The sequence below is a fragment of the Acyrthosiphon pisum genome, chromosome A3, assembly GCF_005508785.2.
Source record: "Acyrthosiphon pisum isolate AL4f chromosome A3, pea_aphid_22Mar2018_4r6ur, whole genome shotgun sequence".
NCBI lineage: Eukaryota > Metazoa > Arthropoda > Insecta > Hemiptera > Aphididae > Acyrthosiphon > Acyrthosiphon pisum.
Window position 1 is genome coordinate 40657480 of NC_042496.1, and position 23815 is coordinate 40681294.

Consider the following 23815-nt stretch of genomic DNA (forward strand, 5'->3'; position numbering starts at 1 on the left):
TTAGACATAGATGGTGACATATTGGCTTTTGCTGATGATACGGTATTATTTTTCAAAGGTGATAATTGGAATTTGGTAGAAAAAAAGCGAATTCTGGATTTTCAATAGTAAATGATTGGTATACTAAAAATAGTTTAGCATTGAATAAAAATAAATCTACATTTATTCCATTTGCATTGTCCAATATCAACACCCCAGAACAAATAATTATAAAATCATATTGTAATGATTGTTATATAAAAAATACCATAGATATATGTAATAAAAACTGTAGTCGTATAACGAGAGTTAGATCAGCAAGATATCTTGGTGTGGTTTTTGACGAGCATTTAAAATGGAAGCCGCATATTGATATGGTAATATTACGCTTACGGAAATGTTTTCATATATTTAAAGAACTACGAAATATCCTTGATTTACCGTGTTTAAAAATGATATACTTTGCGTTGGTTCAATCGATATTATTATATGGTATAATTGTATGGGGTTCAGCATATACAAATGTATAAGAACCATTAAATATAACCCATAGAATACTTGTTAGAATAATGATGAAAAATGATTGCATTGATCAATATGGTAACACTGCTGAACTTTTTAAAAAACTAAAAATATTAACGTTAAAAGAACTATATAATAAAGCTTCAATAATAAAAACTTTCATTAACAAAAAAGATTTCGAAATGTACATTATACGTATAATATTTACAACACTAGGGGTGTAGATAATGGTAATTTGCTTCTTAATAAACCTAATACAACACTAATGCAGAATTATTATATAACTAATGGCATACGATTATTTAACCAGCTTCCGTTGGACATTAAATTAATAGAGAATACATCATACTTTAAACTAAAGCTCCGTACTCTATTTACGCAATATTTTAATTAACGCCTTCATTATTAGTTACATTTATCATTTATATTATATTTGATTACTTTTGTTCCTGTTTATATTATTATGTTATTATATGTATTGTTTAACACTATATATTATGTTATAAAACTAACTACATTATTATTGTTAAAAGCATAACTATCTTAATTAGCTAATTTTTTATATTATATTCAGTAGATTTTGGAATATTAGTTATTATATAATTGTTAATTGAACAATAAATTGTTTTATTTTAGTTACTTAAACTCCCTACTCTAAACACAAGCTTTGCTTATAGAGAGTAGGTATCAAAAAAAAAAAATATATGTAAATGCTTTGTATATTTATATATAATATATGTATAGTTGAATAAAATAAATACTAATACTAATACTAATAATGGCCCACACGACTCCTCATTCGTAAAGCAGATAAATACCCACGAGCCCATCTTTTTTTTTTATACTACCCATGGTAGGTATACCGAAAACACCAAATAAAGATCCATATTGTGCTGTAGATTCATCGACACATCCTTTTATTGACCTATGGCTATTAAAATATTAAATAATTAAAGGAATTATATACCCACCATTACGTTTTGTTCGGTCACCATTATTTGGCCAGTATAAATAAAATCAATCAGCAGTTGTAAAATGTTAGAATCTATATCTTTTATATTTACAACATATTTATCTCCTACAGCAGAACTGGTGAACATTTCACGGAAATATGGACAAGCTGAAACTAAAACAACTTTATGCGCACAAACTATTACTCCATCATCTGTTTCTAGCTTAATATCATATAACACTTCTTCTCTAAAAACATAAAACACGTTATTATTGTTCATTTTTATAGCAGCTAATAAGACATACTCAAGATGTCATACTTTCGTAAACATTGAAGGACTTCAAAGAAACTGTGTGTATGACAGCTGTTAGTATATATTGTAGGTTTACATCCGCTGAATTTCAGAACATTGTTTTGGCCACCTGTCAATGGTATAACATGTTTTACGGAATCCATCTCTTTTATGGACATAACACCTTACAAATATAATAAACATGACAGATTATTAATATCATTTATGTGAATAGCTATTAAATTTAAGAAGGAAGGACTATTTCAATTTTTGAGGTCGATAGTAAGCTGTCGCCTATTCCGCTATTCGTCTATGGTCAGTTATAATATCATATTGTATAGGTCACACTGTAACAGTGTTCCTGTAAGTATGTAGACGTAAACTATTTTAAATTTTAATAATATTTGTGTTTTTTTCATATTATTTATAACAAATTTGCATATTTATTTTATTTTTATAATCAGGAATACTATTGAGGTTAGTAGGTTACAAATTAATAATTAAAAATATTCCGACAAACAAAAACGGATAAATTAGAGTGGTACAAAAAACTAAAATCATTCTTCTTCGTTTATATATTTAATTTCATCCAAATTTGTAGGTAAAATATCTATAAAAAAATCTACTTTATAATAATAAAATTATTTTACATTTTTTGGTCATATTTTAGATTCTGAGTGGAACGATGAATGTATTGATTTTACAATGGTGTGTGTTTTTTTATTTATTTTTTTATTTTTGTGTCTGTCATCACGGTTTGGGGCAGTAAAACTGCTTCGATTTTCTTCAACAGTACCTTGTTTGATGGGAAAGTGAATCTAGTTGGTGCATTTGGGAGGTCAAAATTTGAAATTTATCAAAAAAAAAATGTCTCTAAGAAACTCAAATTAAATTTTTATGAGCGTTTGAAATTCATATTTTTACAACATATGGTATTCACTCGATTTCTTACGTAATGATTATCTTATTTTGTTGTAATTACAAAACGAGTGACTGTAGAAACTTGAAAATTTCACTGAATGTTTATGTTAGCATTTTCTATATACGATAAAATTTTGAAAATAATTTGACTCTTTTTGAGCTGTTTACGGACATGGTCAGTTTTCAGTTTTTTTAGTGTTTTTTTCTATAAATATCAAAAAAGTTTTATCTGTTGGGCCAAAAAGTGTAACAATTTAATACAAGGCTCCTGATATATTGTTACAATAGCAGTTGAAAAATATCAAAAATATATAAGCGCGATTTTTTTTTATAAGAGAGTATCATGGTTTGTTGTTGATGTATAACGCGTTATAAGTACCTAATAGATATTGTGATATGATTAATTTGGAATTTATTATAGATAGGTACCTATTATATGTCAATTTTTTTTCAATATCATTTATAATATTATGTCTTATACCTAGACTGACATACCGTCTCTGCTCAGAATCGTTTTTCTTATAAAATGATATTATATCATTGAATTCAAATTTAATACTGTCCATTATACAGTGACCCACTTCTAACCTACTGTACAGCAGAACGACATCCACTTACCCACCTTTTTTAAGTTATTCTTACGTGGAATTTTCAATCCTTAGCTATAAGAGTTGGACCTTTTACAGATTCTTAAATTTTTATTTTGATACATTTTGTTAAAATTCAAATTTTTAATGCTTATAATAATTGTATGATGTAAAGAAAACTCTAATATAAATATTTAGTGAAAAATTTTCACGGCATTTAATTAAAGTTACACTAAAAACCAAAAATCAGATATGTCAAAAACTACCACTAGATTCCCTATTTTCTATCTTAAAAGATGCTTTTGCAGAAAATCAAAGCATTTTTATTGTCCCAAAAGGTGATGACAGACACAAAAAATAAACACATATTCTTGTAAAGTTAATGAATCTCTCCGCTCAGAAACTAAAATAAAGATATTTTTTATTTCTTTTACTGTTTTTAAACTCTAAATAATTATCTTCAACTATGGCCATTAGCATTTCGTGAGTGGAATTACTATTGGTTGGTTGAGGAACACGTGTGTATGTAGATTATAGGGCAAGAATTCATCCCTAGAAACCCAGGTGGTCACCCATCCAGGTGCTACTGAAGACGAACGATGCTTGGACCGCAGCATACATAAGTCACTACAGCAAAAAACTATGCCTCATCAGGCTCCTAAATAAAGCTATATATATTATGTGGTATGGACGTAAAATACTAATATAGACATAAAAAAAAAAAATGTTTGAGTCAGTAAATTGTTTTCAGAACATTTAACTATAAAGAGAGAGTAAAGTTGTTACTCTCAAAACAGTTTTAGGCCATGTTGTACTTTTATAAGATGGAAACAACACTTGCGGGTTGCAATTCGTGGCACGTCCTCTTAAGAATATTATTTTATACTATCTTCATATTTTATAGCTAATGATTGAAAATTTATAACACGGTTTCGCATTCTGTAACTAAAAAATTTTAAAACAAAGTTTTGTTATTTAATAATATTATTCTTAAATCCATGAAAATTAAAAAACATTTTATACACACAATTACATTTTTAAAAACAATATTTGTCTAAAACTAATTTAACCTACTTCAGTATTATATACTTATATTTATTTGAACTGACCTATTATAATACTTCAAGGTAAGAAAATTATCAATGTTAAGTTAGATAATCGGTATTTTTTAAATAATATTTTAATTTAATTAAAAAAATATTTTTGTTTTTTTTTTTTGATCTGTTGATTTTTTAACAAAAATATATACCGTATGTCTTACATAATCTACTTGTAAAAATTAAGTGAGTATAAAATATAATATAATATTATGCTTAATCAGTTATTATTAAGGCTCGGATTTGTATGCAAATAAGTACATATTTTCAGTGACATGATAAACTAATTTCGGCAAGTGATAAATTCGTTGTTGATAAGCAACCTCAATGAACCTTGAATCAAATGTTCAAGTTTTTCTATAGAGTGATAAATTGTTTAAGAAAAAATTCCGGAGTATAAAATAGAATCATTTTTACTATCCTATATATGAAAAATAAAACACACACATTGTTAAATTGACAACGTTCCACTTAGAATCCAAATTTTGTTTTTGTTTTTGTTCAATTTCATTTTAAAATGTAATGATCTTTGAATATATCAGAAATATTCGATAATGCGCAATATTTATTCTGAACAAAATAACATTACTTAGAATCAGTTTAATAAATATTCGGAAACCAATTTGTATTAAATATCATATTAATTATTTCATTTTTAGGAATAATTTATTTATTGGGATATGATTTAGTAGTTTTACGAAAATGTGATTAATTTTTTGAAACGTTTAGAACATGGATTTGTATTTGAAAACATTAGGAAACAACATTTTTCTCATTTATTAGTATAATAATAATAATAACGACGTTGACGAGAATTATACAAACCGCATCAGACACAAGCACACCGCCGTAAGTTGTGCCAATGAATATCAAAATACGATGAGAAATTGTGATGTAATAAAATAATATAAAATCTGATTGCGTTTTTAGCAATACACACTTGATCGGAAGAAACGTATATATTTAATTAATTCCTGTATAAATATTTAAAATGCGTTTGTACAATTTCGCGATTTTTATCAATAAAAAATGTATCTAGATGAATTCTTTTAGGTAAGTAAAAAAATTATAGAAGATGAACGTTTAGATACCTTGTAACTATTTATTTAGATTAGATAAAAGATGAACAAATAATTGTCTAGATATTCATCTAGATAAATCCGAAGATAAGTCCGAACACTGGTGGTCAGGTTTGCTTTGTAAATACTTAAGGGCTAGTGATGTTTGTTGTGCTTAGCGTGTGTTGGTGTGTATGTGTGTGTTTATCCTTAAAATCATAACAAATATAACAGCAAATCTTGGTAATAATTTAGTAACTGTATAATTGACAAGGTTTCGAATTATACACAAGATAATATAGAAATTAACGACGGAAAATTACACAATTAATACAAAAAATGTACGGGCCTTCTGACACGACAAAATATTAAATAATATGATATAATAAATAATAATATAATCACGTCATGATTGTGGAGCGCGGAGTAATAAACAATTTAAATATAATATTTAAATGTATAAAACGACCATTTATTTTATGAATGATAATAAACTCGGTGACTAGCATAAATAAGAAAACAATATAATAATATAGTAATAAAGTTGCGATTCTCACCTGTACAATGTAAGTGGGTGTATACGTACAACAATAAACCAAAAATAATATTAGCGGCGATTCACAGACAATCGATAAAAAAATATGATTATGAGCAATATATTTCGCACACGCTGACAGGGGGCGGTTCGCGCTTACATAGAATACAAAATTATGACACTGTTAGCTCTTATGGCTCACACAAAGTATAACAATGCAATTTGAACACAACAAACAATACAATTTTTGCGGTGGTCTAGTGCGACAATGTACCGTCCGAGACTAACGATTGCAGCGGCCGTGTCAATATTATGTTACGCCCAGCCGATCCAGCGGCGTGCGATAAGTTATATCGTATTGTACGTGATATTTAAATAACATTAGATAACTCACTAGAGTCAATTATTATTATATGTATACAGAATTGAACAATACAAATAACAATGACAACATTATATGACGTGTGAGCCCAGCTATTCCGCGTTGCGTGTACAATTATTATATTATTTGCACACTTGTTGCACCCGCAACAACTGCTACTCGGCAGGCGTAGCGGTCATCGTTATACGCAGACTATATTATTTTACTGTTTAAAATACGTCAGCATTTCGAAATTTGTTTATGGCTTATAAAGGAGTGTGTACGTCGTCATCAACATACGCATACCCATACTTTGCTTAACCACCGCGATTGCATCGGAACTGCCAACTGGTAGGAATTCGTGTCAATGTCCATTGAAAAAATGGTCTGATTATCTGAATATTGAAACATATGAGATCATCGCTAATAATAATTAACAAGTAACCCAATAACAATAACCAAAGAAGTGAAAATTAGTGCACTAATCAGTTAATTAGTTAGTGAAGTACCTATAATGTATAAATTTGTAAAACTAAATTTACCATAAGTGTATAATAGTTTTCAAAAAAAGCCGTCTTCTTTACAGATTTTTTGAAAAGACCTCTACTATAAGCGGTCGGCAGGCACAATGGTCATTGTTATAATATCCACTGCGTAAAATGCGTTAGCATTTCCAAATTGTTTCATGACTTTTAAAGGAGTGTGTACGTTGCCGCCATATACCTACTTATATTGAAGCAAACAATGAAGTACAGCGCGCTAGATGAAATTAATTTTAACTTATATCTAAGCTACGAATGTCGACTCCTCATTTACATGGTTATTTATAATTGGATTATTAATGCATCATATCATTACAATTATTATTATGAAAGTTTTAGAATAAATAATAGTTGTGAAAAAAGTTTTAAAAATTAGGTAAGTTTTTGTACCTACCTAATATGACTATTTTTGAGCTGTTTACGGACATTGTCAGTTTTCAGTTTTATTATTTTTTTGTCTATTATTTTCTATACAATTTTGTTTGTATGATAAAAAGAGTTAAAATGTAATAAAAGGCTACAATAGCAGTTAAAAATATTAAAAATAAAGTGACACAATATTTTTTTTATAATCATTTAAAGTTCAAATTTTGAAATTTAATAAATATTTTGTAGTTAAAAATGTATAAAATATTCAACTTTTATATCTAAGAATTGAAAATTTAAGTCAAGGTTCCAAGTAAATATGTTATATATTAATTACTTTATTCACAATATTACCATAAAATACACTTACCTAGTGATATTATCATAGGCTGACCGACCGTCTTCGCTCAGAATCGTTTTTCTTATACAATGATCTTGAATTCAAATTTAACACCATATACATTACAGTGAGTCAGTGATCTACTGTTAACCTACTGTACAGCAGGATGACACCCACTTGCCCACCTTTTTAAATTATAAATTTGATAAATTACAAATAATTGATTCCTACGTACCACATTATTTGATAAATGATAAATATCAACCAAAGAAACGAACGTATATCGCACGCCGCCGTATCAGCTGCCAAATATTATTTAACACGGCAGCCGTGTTCTTTTTTTTATAAGCATTTTAAGTTCAAATAGTTGACTGGATGTATATTTTATCAATTCCTATACTAGACAAAATATTCAAAATATTTTGACTCGTTTTGAGCGTTTAACGGACAATTTAAAATTTTAATATTTTTAGTTTTTTTTTTTTTTTATAATTATCAAAAAGGTTTTATTTTTTTGGCCAAAAAGTATGAACATTTACAAGACTCTTGATATATTGTTAAAATAGCATTAGAAAATGAAATACTATTAAATAAAATTTAATTATTATTTTGTAGTTAAAAATGTATAAAATGTTCAACTTTTATAGCTAAGGATTGAAAATTTAATATAAGATTCTACGTAAATAGGTTATATATATATGCACATGCCGACGACTAGGACAGGAAAGACTTATCACGGGAATTAGGATGGTGCAATTGAGTTATGGTGAGGGGGCCTCCGTGGTAGATCCGGTCTGGTGCAATGACCGCAGAGCTCACAAAACAGGGACAAGACTTAAAGCACCTTAAGCTACTGCAGAAACCCGTGATGATGATGGGCTGACGAAAACGTGGATAGGATATCGAAATGGAACAGCGGTTCTTAACCTTTGTGTAGTGGCGACCCAAGATATTTACCAAATTTTTCATGCGACCTTTTTATAAAATAATGTTCAATGGCAGAATAAAAAATAACTATTGGGTACTCTTAATTTATTTTTTTTTTTTACTCATATTACTTGTACTAATAACAGGTCATAATATTAATTAAATTATATTTAAAAATAAACATTTCTTTTAATAATTGTATTGTACATATTTTTTTAAATAATTTTTAATCTAAATATTTTTTTTAAATAATCAAGAACTTAATGACTCCCTTGGTCTTGATGTTGCTTCACCAATGAATCAATTTGAGCTTCTATGGAGTTAGTAAGTGAAATACGCATCGTGGGTTCGACATCAAGCTTATTTCTTGCTTTGGTTTTGATCGTAGTTAATGTCGAAAATCCGGATTCACATAAATATGTTGTTGCAAAAGAAACTAATTTCTTTAATGCTTCTTCGTAAAGATTATGGTACTCATTTCTTAAAGATATCCAAAATTGGTTTAAATTTTTAGTGTTAAAAGATTGTTCTAATAATTTATCTGACGATAATTCTAATAGTTGGCTTTCATTTAATAAAGATAATTTATGATTTTCACAGGGCAAAAACGGGTTAAGAATCCACATATTGTTTGATCGAATATCATGAGATGGTGGGAAATACTTTAATAATTTATTTTTTAATTTCGACAAATGTGTTTTAATTACACATTGCATTACATTAATTTCATTTTTTTTTAAGAATTTTTCTTCAGTGATATTATAATATGATGGAAACATATCATATGTATTTTCCTGAATTCGTTTTATCCAAAGATCAAGTTTGTTTAGAAAAGCTTCAACTTTATTATAACATGTAAAAATATTAGTTAATGGCCCTTGCATACTCAAATTTAACTCATTTAATAACGAAAATATATCTGAAAGATACGTAACTTTTGCCAACCAAATTGTATCTTGAAAATGGTCGGATAACGGTGAATTTTTTTCTCTTAAAAATACTTCTATTCCAGTCCTTAATTCAATAAATCTCGTTAAAACTTTTCCCCGTGATAACCAACGTATATGAGAATGAAATAATACATTATTATAAACTGAACCAAATTCTTTACACATGACAGAAAAAATACGAGAATTAATAGCTCTTGCACGAATAAAATTTATAATTGTTGTACATTGGTTTAAAATATCATTGAAATTTTCACCCATATCTTTTACAGCTAATTGTTCTCGATGTATAAAGCAATGAGTGGAAATTAGATGTGCATGTGCTACTTCTTTAACGCGTGATACTACACCTGAATGTATCCCTGTCATAGACGCTACGCCATCTGTACAAATCCCAATACAAGAAGCCCAGTTAATATTTTTAGATATCATATAACTATTCATTGTTTTGAAAATTTCATCTGCCGTAGTAAATGTTTTCAACTTTAAGGTGCATAAAAACTCTTCTTTTATATCGTTAAATGTATCATCAATGTACCTTACATAAATTAATAATATAGCTGAATTGCTTATATCCGTTGATTCATCCAACTGGATGGCATAAAATAAAGATTTGTTTATTTTTTCGACGAGCTGATATTCGATATCATTAGCAATACAAAGAATTCGTTTATGAATAGTGTCATCTGACATGGGGATATTTTTTATTTTTGAGACGTGTTCATTACCGAATAGTTCTGAACATATATCGACCATGCAAGGTTTAATTAATTTTTCACCAATATTATACGGCTTTTTTGTCCTAGCAATATGCATAGCTGCAATAAAAGAACATTTTAAATACACCTTGTCAACTGTTGTATATGATTTAATATTTTTTTTATTTATCTTTAACTCATCACGTTTTCTTAAAAAAAAATCTGTAGTTTTATTTCTGTATTCATTATGATTAGTTTCAAGATGCCGTAAAAGTTTATTTGGCTTTAAAGAAGCATTTGCTAGTACATTACCGCAAATAACACCTTGTGGCAAATCTACTCCGTTTTCATTTATATAAGTAAGCCCATAACCAATATATTTATCAATGTATTTATATGTGTAGTTCATTGATATTTTTACCTTTTTTCTAGGCATTTCGTCCTTCTCTATTTCTTGTTCATTTGAATTTGATTCCGTCTTTTCATTTTCATTATTTTTAACTACCACAGGTTTTATGAAAAAAGATGAAAGTGATGTCTGTTTACTCATTATAAATGTTTAATACACAATACAAAATAACGACTATTCCGCAGTGGGTACAGGTAGGTTGACGTTAACCTCACGACTACACGAATAAGTACCATACGACGTTCACAACATTGATAGTTGATTCTAAGAAAAATGCTGGTCAAAAACTTATCAAATACTATAACTTATAGCTATAAATATACTTTATCGATTGACATTAACGGAAACGAATGTAATTTGATAAGCTTCTTTGTACCAATTATCAATACTGTGAATTTACGAAAACGGTTTCATTTATTATTTATATTATAAGGCTTAAAAATAAAAATATTATACCAACGTTTTAAATTTTAGCCGACCCATTTCAAATTGTTGGCGACCCAAAATTGGGTCGCGACCCTATGGTTAAGAACCGCTGATGTAGATGACCATATATTACTATAACCATACATAATGGTTGTAGTGGGGAGGGGGATACGTGAGATGACATCCCTCCGCTCTTTATAGCATACATTTTCTATTCTTCCACTTAGTTCGTCGAAAATAATGCATCTCCTTGCCGGATTTTTGTTGCATGATGGTTTCTTGGTAGCCTTGAGAAACATTTACCAAACATTTTGGTATGTATGTGTATTGTGTATCGTTAAATAAAATATAAATAGTGGATTTTAATAAAAAAAAGTCATTTAACACTTTTTGCCTCCAAGTACACATATTTTGTTGATACAAATTTGAAATTTCAAATAATATTATAAAATTACTAATTTAGTCTTTGCTCTATTAAAAACAGAATTTATCAATTTGAGTAATTTAATAAACATTTTATAACAAGTCAACCTGTTGTTATTATTTCACTTTTCTCCTACCATATCACAACTTCTAATTCAATCTCTGTAGGTACCTACGCAATATCACTACAGATTAAGCTAAAAAATTACAAAACAGGGTTTAAAACCAATACTGAAATTTAGTTATTAATGGCTAACAGTTTTTATAAGAACTCTGAAAATTGAATGTACGAAGGTACTTAAAAAAAAAGCACATCAACTATCAAAATTATATTTAATATAAATATTATAGTCTATTAAAATCTATACACATGTAAGATTAATCTAATATAAAATGAAATTATGAACTACTAAAAATAAATGTGATAACTTACTGAATATATTGTCTAAAATAAATAAAATATACGGTAATAATTTATAAGTATAATTATAAAAATGTTATGATGAAAGATGGAAACCTAGTTATTTGTTTAAAAAGTTCTCAATACATTTAATACAAATATTTCAATAGGAAACTAACTTTGAAATGTAATAGTTTTACAGTCGTAATATATAACCAAAGTTGTTCTTAATTTGTCTAGTAATTTTTAAGTTTATTAATTATTATTGAATTATTTATTTATTAATTATCTATATTATTTTTTTTTCTGTGCAATATACAACTTTGTATCATATTCACAGTACACTATTTGTAAAAATAAAAGCTTATACTATTTGTAGGAACCATCCACTTCGCCAACAAATTATGAAGAATCAAATATGTATAAAGAATATGGAGTTTTAAATAAAAACATTTTGAATTGTTATACAAGTACATACTAAAAAACCTTGCACTTATCAATTAAACCGAAAATCTTATCGGAATTGCAATAAAGCACCAAATCAGGAAAATGTATTTATATATGTTACAGTAAATAATGTTAATGTTTACATGATTAACTAATATTGTTTGGAATTAGCGTAAATCGTTTTTATAAAATTAACGTTTTAAACCTTAAAAATAATAAAATATTCATCATTATCTATTAATATTAATTGCTAGTTAATAACGTTCATATAAATTTAACTCTTTTACTGTAACATATACATTAGCTACACATAATGTACCTAACTGATTAGTATTACTATAATTATATATAATGGTCGAAGTTGTGAGGGGGGGGGATACGTGAGGTGACATCCCTCCGCTCTTTATAGTATACATTGTCCATCCTTCCACTTAATTTGTCGAAAATAATGCATCTCCCTGCCGGATTTTTGTTGCATGTTGGTTTCTTGGTAGCCTTGAGAAACATTTACTAAACATTTTGGTATGTATGTGTACCATTACAATAAAATATAAAGAATAAATTTTAATAAAAAAAAGTTATTTAGCACCTTTTGCTTCCAAGCACACATATTTTGTTGATACAAATTGTAAATTTCAAATAAAATTATATAACTACTAATTTAGTCAAACTACATAAAAAATACGTACAACTATTAAACACTAAAAAAAAAAAAAATTTATGTATGTTATTGTTCCTACTTAATATACGTTATAAAATATTATGATAACTTATAGTTTACATGAATTATTAGCTATAAATTATCAAATTTTAAAAATATATTATAGTTTGAGATTATTTTTATAATCTATAGCAACCTTATTGTCTTTTAATGAACCAGGCAATTTGATTCCTATATACTGGAAACATTTTCAGTAAATGCGATTAAAAAAAAAAAATGTTTTCAAATATTTCGTCACAATTTATGAGACCTATACCTACATTTTTAATTTTTCAGCAAAGAATAAAAAAAAAAACAGACTAATCGCACTGTTGTATAATTGTAGATTTTTATTAGGTATACTTCGTCATTGAGAAATGTGATTTAAATTGAACTTAATCATTAATTATTATAAACGGAGATGGTGTGTTAGCCTTATTACAAATATCTTATAAGGGTTCATATTTAATAGCTATTTTCTTATTAGTTTTTATTTAATTAGTAAATAATGCTAGTAATGCATTTTAAATCGTGTAAAGAGCGATGAAGGCAGGGCTTCAAAAGTTCAAACCGATATCGGATACCGATTTTGAATACTGGTTATAACTTATAATGTTTTTTACTGAAATCAAAACTGAAAACAAAATCGAAACCAGTAATTAAAACTGAAATTAAAATCGGAAAATTAAAAACTAATATTTAAAACCATAAACGAAATCAGAAAAAATGAATACAGATATCCGAAACCGCAATCAAAACAGGAAAAATATTTTCGGTTTCAAGTCTTGGATGAGGAAGAAAGTACTGATTTGTGTTTCTATAAGGTTAGTGTAAGTTTTTAATTTTTTCGTTGTACGTTGTTAAAAAAAAAAGACCGTAGATATTTGAAAATTTGAAATTTTTACTAAATATTTATATAAGCAACTACTACAGAAATTACATAATTTATTAATATTTTTAAATAATTTTTAATCTTCAGTTCCATTTCAATTTTAGTAGGTAGGTACAATACAACTACTTATTTTATTGGGTAAAAGAAACTTTTAAATTTGGTTTAATATTCATCAAGCTGGTGCATTAAACAAATCTTAAAAATAGGTACATGATCACAATTTTTTAGCATTTAAACATTAAATATCAAATTTATTAAGATCACGAAAATTTGCAAATTATAAATGCATATAATTTTAAGTGTAAGCAGCATGCATGAAAATTTACATTTTTTCTTATAAGTATATTTAGTAACATTAATAAAGAAAATGTATGTTAAGGCACACTCGACTTTAATGGGTGATTGATGTTCAATGTTTAGCGATATTGGATATCAAACAAATTACAAAAACTAATTTTGTTATTCAATTAACAAACAAAAAATATTGATCATAAAAACTTATTCCAGTATTAAATATTTTATATTCATGAATTATATTAGTTATAACAATTTATGATGGACCTCACCAAAATTTAAAAATTAATTGGTAATTTGAAAAATGTATTAGAAATTGATCAAGAAAGTTGCAAAATAAGTTGAAAATGTCTATAAAATTAATATGTTAGGTTAGAATATGAAAATGTCTACATTTTTTAGTCAAATAGGTATAACTGATTACCAACTTCACGCAATTTTGCTATTTACAAATACGGAATGAAAAAACACATAAATGTTACTGATATCTACTTTTCTCACTCCTGTCAGAAACTTAAATTTTAAGAGATACGTTCCACACAAAATATCATTACTAGGGACTTGTTATGAAAAATAAACAAATATACGTACGTGCATTTTCTGCAATTGATAATGTTAAATTAATTTATGAGGTAGGTACATAATATTTTCCATAACAAGATTATATTCATGTTTATATCATCATGATTAATATAAGAATTCTATATTTTAAGAAAAAGGCTTTCAGATTATTGTTATAAAATGTTATTCTAAACTTTAATAATTAATTGATCACATTAAATATGTGTTATAATACACTTATAATATAGCAAACATGTGAAGCTGTGAACGACACTCGTCATTAGTTTTTTCGTTATTCGAGGTGCTGATAACTATGGTGAATATTTTTTTTTATGAATTTCAACAATTATTAATGTGTTTTAGTTATATCTGAGGTTAGCGTTAACAATTTAGCATTACTTTGTGTGCGCGATTTTGAACGGCTTCGGTTACATTTGTACCCAGAATTGTTACGGGATTATTTGGTGGTTAGCCTTATCAGATTGGAGATTTGAGTACCGTCAATGAGAGAATGGCGGCTTCCATGGTGATGTCGGACAACGCTCCATCGAGACCGGAGACAATGGACCGAATATTTTACGGCAGCTTCTGCAGCCAGAACTCCCTTAACGCGGTATAGTCCAATGTGTTGGGGAGCACGGCTCTCATGTTGCGAAGCAATTGAGAGGGTCCCCGATCACCCATTCCAAGCGGCTCAACGATAGTGCGAAAACAGGTCGACTGCTGCACTTAAAACGTTTTCCTTCAAAAGTCGATCCTTCAAGCTACCGTATGATGTGTTTTGACCGATCAAATCACTCACGGCCTTTACCGCTTCCTCGTTAAGCGCGGCGAGCACGTGGTTAATGCGCGGGCTGTCAGCAAGAAATTTTTGGTTCGCGGGAACCACTCGTGCGGGGAGTGAGTCTAAAAATTCGAGAGCCGGGGCACGTGGGAAACGCTGCCGACCGCGGGATCGATCGAGCTTGTAGACGTTAACGGTTGGTCGAGCTGTCAGAATTTTCTTGTGAGCCTTCAATGTCGACAAACAAAAAAAGGTTGGTGGACTTATACGAATGCATAGAGTGTAAAAAGAAAAATCGAGAATTTTTTGAGAATACGAGGTCACTAATTTAGTAGATCTGATTCGTGATTGGAGATATATAGGATAACGTAGGAGCTTTTAGGTCATGTATCCTACGTAACACTTTTAACTATAAATATTACTAAAATAATATCCGAGGAAAAAATGTTTTGTTTAAATCACAATATTGCTTACGTTGTGTCTGACGATGTGTGTTTAAATAAATACAATTCAATATAAAAAAATGGTAAACATTCAACAATATCGAGGGAAATGGTACGATATGGCGGAGTCGGAGCGTAACCACGGACTAAGATATACTTAGTATATCTTAGTCCGTGAGCGTAACGAAAAAACTGTGACTGCCATCATCCAACGGAGGTGGCGACAGCCGGTGAGCGCAACACCAGAAAAGTTGATAAGAGCGTTGTGGGACAGGTCGGAGCATAGACCTATAAACTAATGGACAGCGCTTATATATAGAGAGAGAGGTCAGGGGTACGATATAGAGTAAAAGATAAATGAGATCGTGGGGGGAAATGCAGTATTAGTTACATACGTCTATGATTACCCGATTTATGTTCTTTCTCTTTTTCTCTCTTCGGTCTATCTTCTTTCTTTTTCTCATATGATTCCCGTGTATTCCGTGTATTCACCCGTGCAGGGTGAAGTGGAATGCGCTGTCCATTAGCTTATAAATTTATAGACAGAAGTTATCACACCATCAGATTCCAATAGTACTCGTACCTATTATCAACTATAGCTTCAAGATTAACGTCGAGTGTTCAAAGACTCATGTGCTCGAAACAGTTGGTAAAAATGTAAAACTATTAAATGGAAAAAAGATCTATTGAATAACCATTTGCTTTTTTTATTTATTGGATTTTAGATTTTAAAGTTCACAATACATGACAGAGATTAAATACAATACAACACACGGACTGACAGAGAATCGTTATAATGTAACTGAAAATAATAATTTCAAGTAATATATACTTATAAGTAATATAGGTAACTACACAAAAGTATTGAAGTAACAGTTTAAGTAATTTAAAAGTTAATTATTTAATAGCTAAATTAATAATTTGGTATATTATAATACTGTATTTATAAGTTGACTAAGAAAACAAACTATTCATAGGTAAATTATCCACTGTGAACACGTAACTACCTTATTAGAAATACAATGAAAGGTAATTAAAAACAAAAACAACGAATACAATGTTTATAGTAATAGCGTATGTAAACATTATACTATGATTTATTTTAGTCTGTGTTGAGTCTAATCACATTTTTGAATTGTTATTATTGCAGAACATTTGACGTTTTAATTATCTAAACTGTGTTTCAAATGAATAAGATCCTGAACCAATTACAAACACTTTGGATTTAGTCATTTAGAAGAGGAGACGTAAAAATATAACAATAAACATAAAATATACTTACTAATGGTATCTGTAAAAAATAATATAATATTATAATCGTATAATTATAAACAAATTGCAATTTATAATGATGTATAATATGATCGACGCCTTCAGTTTTCCCATACCACCAATGAAAATGTATGAATTGTGTTGAAATTAATAATAGATATAGATTATAAAAAATTATATTAACATGTGAAAATATTTTGAAAGTATGTATTGTTAAAATACCCTTATTATCAGCGCCGGATTGAGAGTTTTCGGCCCACCGAGATTTTAAATTTCTATCTTTACTGCTCTAGCGTGTATTATCGATTGACAATTCTTGAGAATTAAATAACCAATACTGTATTGGTGTATAGCGTATTGGCAATACACTATACATCAGTATTATACATGACGCATTTATTGTTTTAACTGTGTATTTGGATCTATATTTTACTATATCACTATCTAAAAATACTAGACTACTTTTGTCCAAAAATAATAACGGCCCAAATTTTATGCGGCCCACCGAGATTTTCTCGGTAGCTCGCCGGTTCAATCCGGGCCTGCTTATTATTCCATTTGAAAGATTATATGTGCTATTAGATTTTGGTTTATGGAATACATCTTATTTTCAATAGACAATTTTTAGGAGTTAAAAAAATGGCCATTTTTCAATTCTATTCATGCGGGTCTTGTAAGTGTGCATTAGGTGATCATTAGTGTGTGTGGCTGACAACTGTAATGTAAAGGAAATAGCTGAGTGCTCCCACACACGCATGTACAAGTCGCTGCCCCGGCGTGGCGCACGTGAACTGTATAACATGTATGCTCATTTGAATGTACTTTTTAGCCATCCTAGTATCATACCGATCGACCTAAAGGTAGGTATGATATAATTTCAGAAAACTGATCTGCATTGAATTCTTGATATAATGTCTACTCCAGATCGAATAGTCTTCATTTTAAGATTTCAAGTTTTCATTCCAAATAATCGACGTTTGAAAATTCCTAAATTACAAAATATTCAAACCAAAGGTAGTTGGAGTTGGACTGTGAGATTTGGAAAAAAGTACGTCGTTCGATACCAATTATAGATATAATAACAAATTCAAAACTGCAGGTTTCAGAAGTATCATTGCATTAATAGGTCGATCAGTCTGATTGATAAAAGATTGGTATGTTTTGGTTAAAATAATTGATCGTCACCAATCCCCTTACAGACATAGATGTATTTATAGTTTATATTTATTTTTTTTTTTTGAGGGGGGGGCTATACAGCACCCAAGAACCCCTTAGTTGCTCTTATGTTTACAAACAAAATGTACTCCAATATTTCTGATCTTTGATATTATATAAGCTTGTATTCAAAGACTGACCTGTGGTGGTTCTACCCGAAGCATCGAAAACCACGCGGAGCTTAGTAGTCTGACTTTCCAGGCGAAGAATGCAATGGTGAGGTATATAACAACAATAAGGAGTATTCTGATTACTTTTCGGAACCACTTCCATGTGTTTATTTTCTAGATAGTCTGAATAGTGATCATTAAGATTTTGGTCTCGTGATGGTCGATGCTCGAAGCTATGGAACCGTTTGAGAGCTCCACTTTTGGAATACCCTAGGATGGGATGTGAATCTTTGAAGGGTAATGTAACGCTGAATCGTCCGGATTCCAGGCGTTTGACTGAAGAAGTGAATATTGCTTCAGCTTGAATTTACCCCTAACATTTAGAAATTAACCATCTATGCTGCATCTGAAATAAAATCCTGGGACCACCTATGGGTGTGAATGCTACACCACCTAAGCACCCTTAGTTGCGCCAATGTTTACAAACAAAAGAAAATGTACTCAAATATTTCTGATCTTTGATATTCAAAAATGTCTATTTATCTGTAAATGGATATTGAAGCCAATGGATAAAATAATGAATACCATGAAACAATCTTGAAATCAAAGAAATCACATTCAAAATATTACATTTTATTTTAATAGTATGAAAAATATACGTACCTATTTTAGCTATAAAAGAATATAATAATAATTAAATGAGTACTATGGAAAAAAATAATTTCAACAGTGGATTTTTATTTTAATACTACATAATTTATAACTTTTGAACTTTGAAATGCTGGTAATAAAAACAATATTTCATAGCATTAATGTAGGGTTATTGGTATTATGTGGTTTGAAAAAAATTACACTTGAAATAAATACAAAATTAGGGGCGATGATTTTATTGCGAAAATCGGAAATTAAATATTTGTAAAAAAAAGAATAACAATAATTCAACGGATTTGAGTCTTTTAATTTATAATGTATCACGTATTTCTATAATTTGGATACCATTATACCAATGATAAATATAATAATTTGTTTTGGAAACTACTATTATATTACACGTATTGAATAAAGTTATTGTTTAATACTATACCACACAAATACGCATAAGCATTGAAAACGAAAAATGTACGTACTTTTAATTTCATTCTTATCGAATTGATCTTTAAAAAATTAAAAATTGTACTTAGTTGTTAACATATTAATAACCATTTACCTCCAATTCACATCAACAAGTATTTTTAATTATGATTTTATTTTGGATGAGATCGATTAACTATCATATAAACAATTTACAAATTGATATTTAAATAATTTACAATAATACTCTAATACCCAAAGAACAGACTTTTAATTTTTGATTCTTCTTCAATAATTAATTTTAATTACTAAATATATTTTTTTTTAATATTATTACTAGGTCAATTGTTAAAGCGATAGACAAACTTATGGTAAAACTTGAATTAAAGTATAAAATCAAAATTTTACGGATTTAAATTTAGAATTCTAACTCAAAATAATTTGCAAATTGTCATGATTTTGACATATTTTTTCATAATTCTAACATATAACTTTAAAAAAAAAAATAATGTGAATTACCAGTCTTATAGGGCATATGAGTATATTAGATTATATAAACAAATCATAACAGTATAAAACAGTAGTCTCTAAACTGTTACAGAACTATAGTAAGCTGAATTCTGTAAATTAATTATGAAATCTTAATCAACAAAAAAACATTGAAAATACTTACTTAGGATAACTAAAAAATAAATAGAAACAATTAATTACAATAATAAAGAGTTGAATTTATAATACAATTCGCATAGAAAACAGATCTTTTGTGAATATTATAATATTATATAAGTGTTTAGTTTAAATGTTTAAAATAATTGAATTGAATTGAATAATTGAATTGAAGTCATTTTAGATGTTTCGTAGCTAAAATAATTTTTAAGCGGTTCCTTAATAATACATCTCAATGGTCTTTCAAATACATAATATTATTATTTCATTAGAAAACTTAAATATACAGATTGTGATATTTAATTTAGTAGTATTGGTAGGTACAACTGTACAAGTATGCAGACGACCCGCAATGTATTTTTTTGGGAATTTTTAAATGTATTTGTCTCGCGGTATTGATATTTGGTAGGATTTAAAGAGGTTAGAGGGGGGGAGGGCACTTGCTTATAAGTTTACTGAAAACTCGTTCGCAATTCACTTTTCTTATGAATAAAGTTAAAACATATTCAATAGTAGCACATAAATTAGGATATGTTGGCAAATTAAAATTAAGCGAATGAAGCATTTTATATATACCATGACAAATTATATAGGTAGTATCACAGCATTTTGATACGCATCCTCCGCTCTTTACTTCGCCTATATCGTAGTTCTCCACTTCTTATTGGCTGTCAATCATATACATACGTATATAACATAGAACATAATCAACCAATGAGAAGTGGAGAACTACGATATAGGCCGGAGGTGAAGAAGATGCGTATCTACTGCGCAAGACTAGTACAACTGTGATGATACCTATATAATGTGTCATGTATATACATAGTAAGTAATTATCACGATTAGGTATGTACAATATTTGTGTTGTGATCAAATTCTAAAAAAAAGATGTTTATAAGCAACCATTACTACATGGCAGCATATCGTGTATATGATATACATTGAGCCACGGTAAATACTAGATCAACTGCCAAAAAGCTGATTCAGACTAGATTTCAGTATAATATACGTATAGGATTTTCTATAATCGCGCCTTGAGATCATTTAAAAAATATAATTGTGTACCAATAGGTGCTATAAACAGATAATCTGTTCACTATTCTGTAATCTCAGTAAAGATTTTTTCACGTCCGCGGCCTACTGTGCTGTAACACAGTAGCACAGTGGGCCAGTCCGGTCCCGACCACGACGGATCGCACTACGTATAACAACGGGCGGGCGGTAACGGTGAATGATTCGTGGTTTTGGCGCAGGCGGCCACAACACACGATTCGTGGGTGTGCAGAGGGACATGACACGAGAAACGAACACAAACGGTCAGGCCCGGATTGAGCCGGCGAGCTATACGGAGAAAATCTCGGTGGGCCGCGTAAAATTTGGGCCGTTATTATTTTTGGACAAAAGTAGTCTAGTATTTTTAGATAGTGATATAGTAAAATATAGATCCAAATACACGACCATCTCTTTCCTGCCGCTACCATCTCTTTCCTGCCGCTCCAGTCACCGACTGGGACCTCATGCCAGAGCCAGCGATCAGGAACATCTTAGACAACTTCGACCCCGATGTTGATGAGTTGATATTTAACAGGGTCATTCCAGAGTTCACTATAGATGAACTAATGATGGCCACAAAAAAAATGTCTAATGGTAAGGCAGGGGGCCCGTCTGGCATACCCAATGAAATATTGAAGAGGATCGTAGTCGCTCGTCCCGGAGCCACTCTGAATATCTACAATGAGTGTCTCAAGGCGCTCACTTTTCCCTCCAACTGGAAAAAGGCTAAGCTGGTACTACTGCACAAGGGTCCGGGCAAACCGGTCGAAGCCCCTTCTAGCTTCCGCCCTATCTGCCTCCTTGACACTCCGGGCAAGTTACTTGAGAGGCTTCTCCTTCAGAGGCTGGATGCACACCTAGACTCTAGCAGGTCAGGGCGTGCCTCAAATCAGTTTGGTTTTCGAAAGGGAATATCAACTGTGTCGGCTGTCGAGGTTGTCACAAAACTTGCCTCCCAGGCGGCTTCTGGTACCTGGAGGCAGAAAAAGCTTTGCGTCTTGGTAACGCTGGACGTTAAGAACGCCTTCAACTCCCTTCAGTGGCCGGTCATTGATGAAGCCCTGAGGAACAAGGACACTCCGGAGTACCTGGTGCTCATGATACGATCATGGCTATCAGATAGACTGCTACTCGTTGGAGATCAGAGGAACACAAAAACAGTGACGTGTGGTATCCCGCAGGGTTCGGTTTTAGGGCCTACCCTGTGGAATGTGGCTTACGACTACCTGCTGGACATGGAAGTATCACGGGGCGTCCAACTGATCGGCTTCGCAGATGACTTGGCAGTGGTTGGAGTTGCCAAGACGGGGGAGGAGCTGGAGGATTTGGTAAATCCTACCCTCGAGAAGATCGATCATTGGATGACAAGTAGAGGGCTACAACTAGCTCATCACAAGACCGAGGCCGTGATGCTGACAAAGAAGTGGGCCTACAACCCACCTCGTCTCAGCATCGGAGGGTCCCCAATTCAACTGAGCAGCCAACTGAGATACCTAGGTGTCATATTGGACTCGCGGCTCTCCTTCGTAAAGCATGCCGAGACTGTAGCAAAGAAGGCGACCAACTCAGCCCTAGCCCTCTCGCGGCTAATGCCAAACATCAGTGGCCCTTGTCAGTGGAAAAGAAGACTTCTGGGGACAGTAGTTGAGAGTCAACTTCTCTACGCCGCTCCAATATGGTCCACAGCGGCAAGCTCCACGGCCAAATCAAGAAGAATCCTAAGGCGTCCTCAGAGAGTTGCTGCCCTTAGGGCCATTTGGGCCTACAGGACGGTTTCAGATGAGGCTGCCTTCGTGCTAGCCAGCATGCCTCCAGTGGACCTCCTAGCAGAAGAAAGGTCTAGGATAAAAGCCAGACAGGCTGAAGACCCTGCACCGGGCGCTCCTCCGCCTTCAAGATACAACATTAAGAAGGAAGAGAGGATGGTCACCATCGTTGATTGGCAAAGGAAATGGTCAGAAACCAGCAAGGCGTCTTGGACCCGTCGTCTTATTCCGAACATCGCAAGATGGGAGAATAGGACGACCCCTAGGATCCCTTGGTCATACCACATGACGCAGGCTCTAACCGGACATGGATGTTTTCAGTGGTATCTGCGCCGTATGGGCAGGGCTCTTAGCCCTCGCTGCATGCACTGTCAGTGCGGCTCAGACACGGCTGAGCACACCATCTTCCACTGCCCGAACTGGGACAGCCTACGAGACGAGCTACGCGCTCGACTGGGACACTCTCCCGAGGTCACCGACTGCGAGAACATACTGTGCGGCCCTCTCTTCGAGGACCTTCCAATGGAACAGGCAGATAAGGCGAAGGTTCTCAGTGAGGCAGAAGAGACCTTCAGACTCTTCTATAAAATGGTAGAAGAGATCCTGACTCTTAAGGAAATCGAAGAAAGGGCGCGACAGGCGGCAGACGCAGCGGCAGACTGAATTTACAGAACGAGAATCGAGAGTGGCGGGCTTAAGCCGGCTCAAGAAAAGGCACAGGACGAGAAGTTTAGGATGAATGGTTTTACCGGTCCGAGA

General features: G+C 31.1%; 3 protein-coding genes across 6 annotated transcripts in view; all 3 read right to left on the reverse strand.

Moving 5' to 3' along the window:
- The window catches only part of LOC107883337, a 34593-nt gene that overhangs the window by 3963 nt on the left and 6815 nt on the right, over window positions 1–23815 (reverse strand). For 2 of the 3 annotated variants that reach the window (XM_029491407.1, XM_029491406.1), the window contains 9 exons: window positions 20245–20253; window positions 19628–19654; window positions 19164–19172; window positions 17186–17194; window positions 16311–16430; window positions 14707–14715; window positions 12919–12930; window positions 11816–11827; window positions 11132–11246 (listed from right to left, as the gene is read on the reverse strand). In XM_029491407.1, the coding sequence (XP_029347267.1) occupies window positions 11155–11246; window positions 11816–11827; window positions 12919–12930; window positions 14707–14715; window positions 16311–16430; window positions 17186–17194; window positions 19164–19172; window positions 19628–19654; window positions 20245–20253 (299 nt within the window). In that variant the 3' untranslated portion in view covers window positions 11132–11154. Of the gene's footprint in view, window positions 1–11131; window positions 11247–11815; window positions 11828–12918; window positions 12931–14706; window positions 14716–16310; window positions 16431–17185; window positions 17195–19163; window positions 19173–19627; window positions 19655–20244; window positions 20254–23815 lie in introns of those variants that run through there. The other variant, XM_029491408.1, reaches the window with a different exon arrangement.
- On the reverse strand, window positions 1096–7253 carry LOC100570981 (kelch-like protein 3). Of its 2 annotated transcripts, XM_003243381.4 has the most exons (3): window positions 5966–7253; window positions 1773–1929; window positions 1097–1701 (listed from the first exon to the last, which is right to left on the reverse strand). In XM_003243381.4, the coding sequence occupies exons 2-3, from the start codon at window positions 1922–1924 to the stop codon at window positions 1461–1463; spliced, it is 393 nt and encodes a 130-aa protein (XP_003243429.1). In that variant the 5' UTR covers window positions 1925–1929; window positions 5966–7253; the 3' UTR covers window positions 1097–1460. The 2 variants fall into 2 exon arrangements, with proteins under 2 accessions (XP_029347269.1, XP_003243429.1); XM_029491409.1 differs by lacking the exon at window positions 5966–7253 and having other exon boundaries at window positions 1096–1701; window positions 1773–2282.
- LOC103308933 (zinc finger MYM-type protein 6-like) lies at window positions 8674–11096 on the reverse strand. Its single transcript, XM_029491405.1, has 2 exons — window positions 10994–11096; window positions 8674–10625 (listed from the first exon to the last, which is right to left on the reverse strand). Exon 2 carries the CDS (start codon window positions 10558–10560, stop codon window positions 8740–8742), a length of 1821 nt encoding a protein of 606 aa, XP_029347265.1. The 5' UTR covers window positions 10561–10625; window positions 10994–11096; the 3' UTR covers window positions 8674–8739.

Bases quoted from the DNA above. Each gene is read 5' to 3' on its own strand.
- LOC100570981 (XM_029491409.1), bottom strand. From the start codon at position 1,924: ATGTCCATAAAAGAGATGGATTCCGTAAAACATGTTATACCATTGACA. The intron at 1,702-1,772 runs GTATGACATCTT...TTATGTTTTTAG, and splicing joins GTCCTTCAATGTTTACGAAA to AGAAGAAGTGTTATATGATA.
- LOC103308933 (XM_029491405.1), bottom strand. From the start codon at position 10,560: ATGCCTAGAAAAAAGGTAAAAATATCAATGAACTACACATATAAATAC.